The 863-nt window shown below is 39.6% G+C and overlaps 1 protein-coding gene across 1 annotated transcript in view; it reads left to right on the plus strand.

Moving 5' to 3' along the window:
- Positions 1–191: 191 nt before the first annotated feature.
- Positions 192–863, plus strand: part of rgrb (retinal G protein coupled receptor b) — a 7,141-nt gene continuing 6,469 nt past the window's right edge. The window contains exon 1 of the mRNA XM_014034458.1: positions 192–550. Within this exon, the coding sequence (XP_013889912.1) occupies positions 475–550 (76 nt within the window). The 5' untranslated portion in view covers positions 192–474. The remainder of the gene's footprint in view (positions 551–863) is intronic.

Consider the following 863-nt stretch of genomic DNA (forward strand, 5'->3'; position numbering starts at 1 on the left):
CCCTTTAACACTCGCCTTTCAAAACTCTGCTCATCTCTAAGACTCTAGTTTTGGCCAACATGAACAGGCCGAATGAGAGTCCAACTCGCTGAAAAAAAAGACCACATTTCCCATGATGCCACTGGACAGTCTCGATTCAGGGAAGTTCACTTTCAGTCCACGGATGACCTGAAATCACTGCTGTTATCAAAATCCCCGATTCTCAGCTGTCAGAACAAATAATCACACCGCGATGTTTATTTGTCCACTGGTGGAAAAACAAAAGTTGCAGCGAGTTTAAAGAGTGTGAGCTCGTGCGCACATTCCTTCGAGGATTGCAAAAGAAAAGGGGGAGTTGTTTTACAGGGATTAATTAATCTCTGTGCTTTTTCACGTGAGAGAGACTTTATAATAAGACGACATTTGGAAAGAAAGCTTGATACCAGGCGAGGCAGAAGACTTGTGTTGTGCAGAGCTGTTTTCGTGCGTGCAAACATGGGAACCTACACATTACCTGAGGGATTCACCGAGTTTGATATGTTTGCATTCGGCTCTGCACTTCTTGTTGGAGGTGAGTTGACACAAGAATTAGACACAGGTTACCTCAGCTACATCAATAACACATACAGTGTGAAAGTTCTAACTGAGCTGTATTTTGTTTAGTTTCTATGTAAAAGGTTGAAAGTATAGAAGTCAAATAGTGCCACAATGGAAAAAAAACTTTTTTTAATTAACTTTTTTTTAAATTCTGACACCCCCACCCCTGTTTTGACTGAAAAAACAGTCAAAATGTTGTGCAGTCAGAATTCAGAGATTAACTCTAACTTAACTGTAAGTCAGAATTCTTAGTTTAATCTTAGATTTCTGACTTTTTTTTCCAGAAT

This window comes from Austrofundulus limnaeus, unplaced genomic scaffold (assembly GCF_001266775.1).
Source record: "Austrofundulus limnaeus strain Quisiro unplaced genomic scaffold, Austrofundulus_limnaeus-1.0 Scaffold2128, whole genome shotgun sequence".
Classification (NCBI taxonomy): domain Eukaryota; kingdom Metazoa; phylum Chordata; class Actinopteri; order Cyprinodontiformes; family Rivulidae; genus Austrofundulus; species Austrofundulus limnaeus.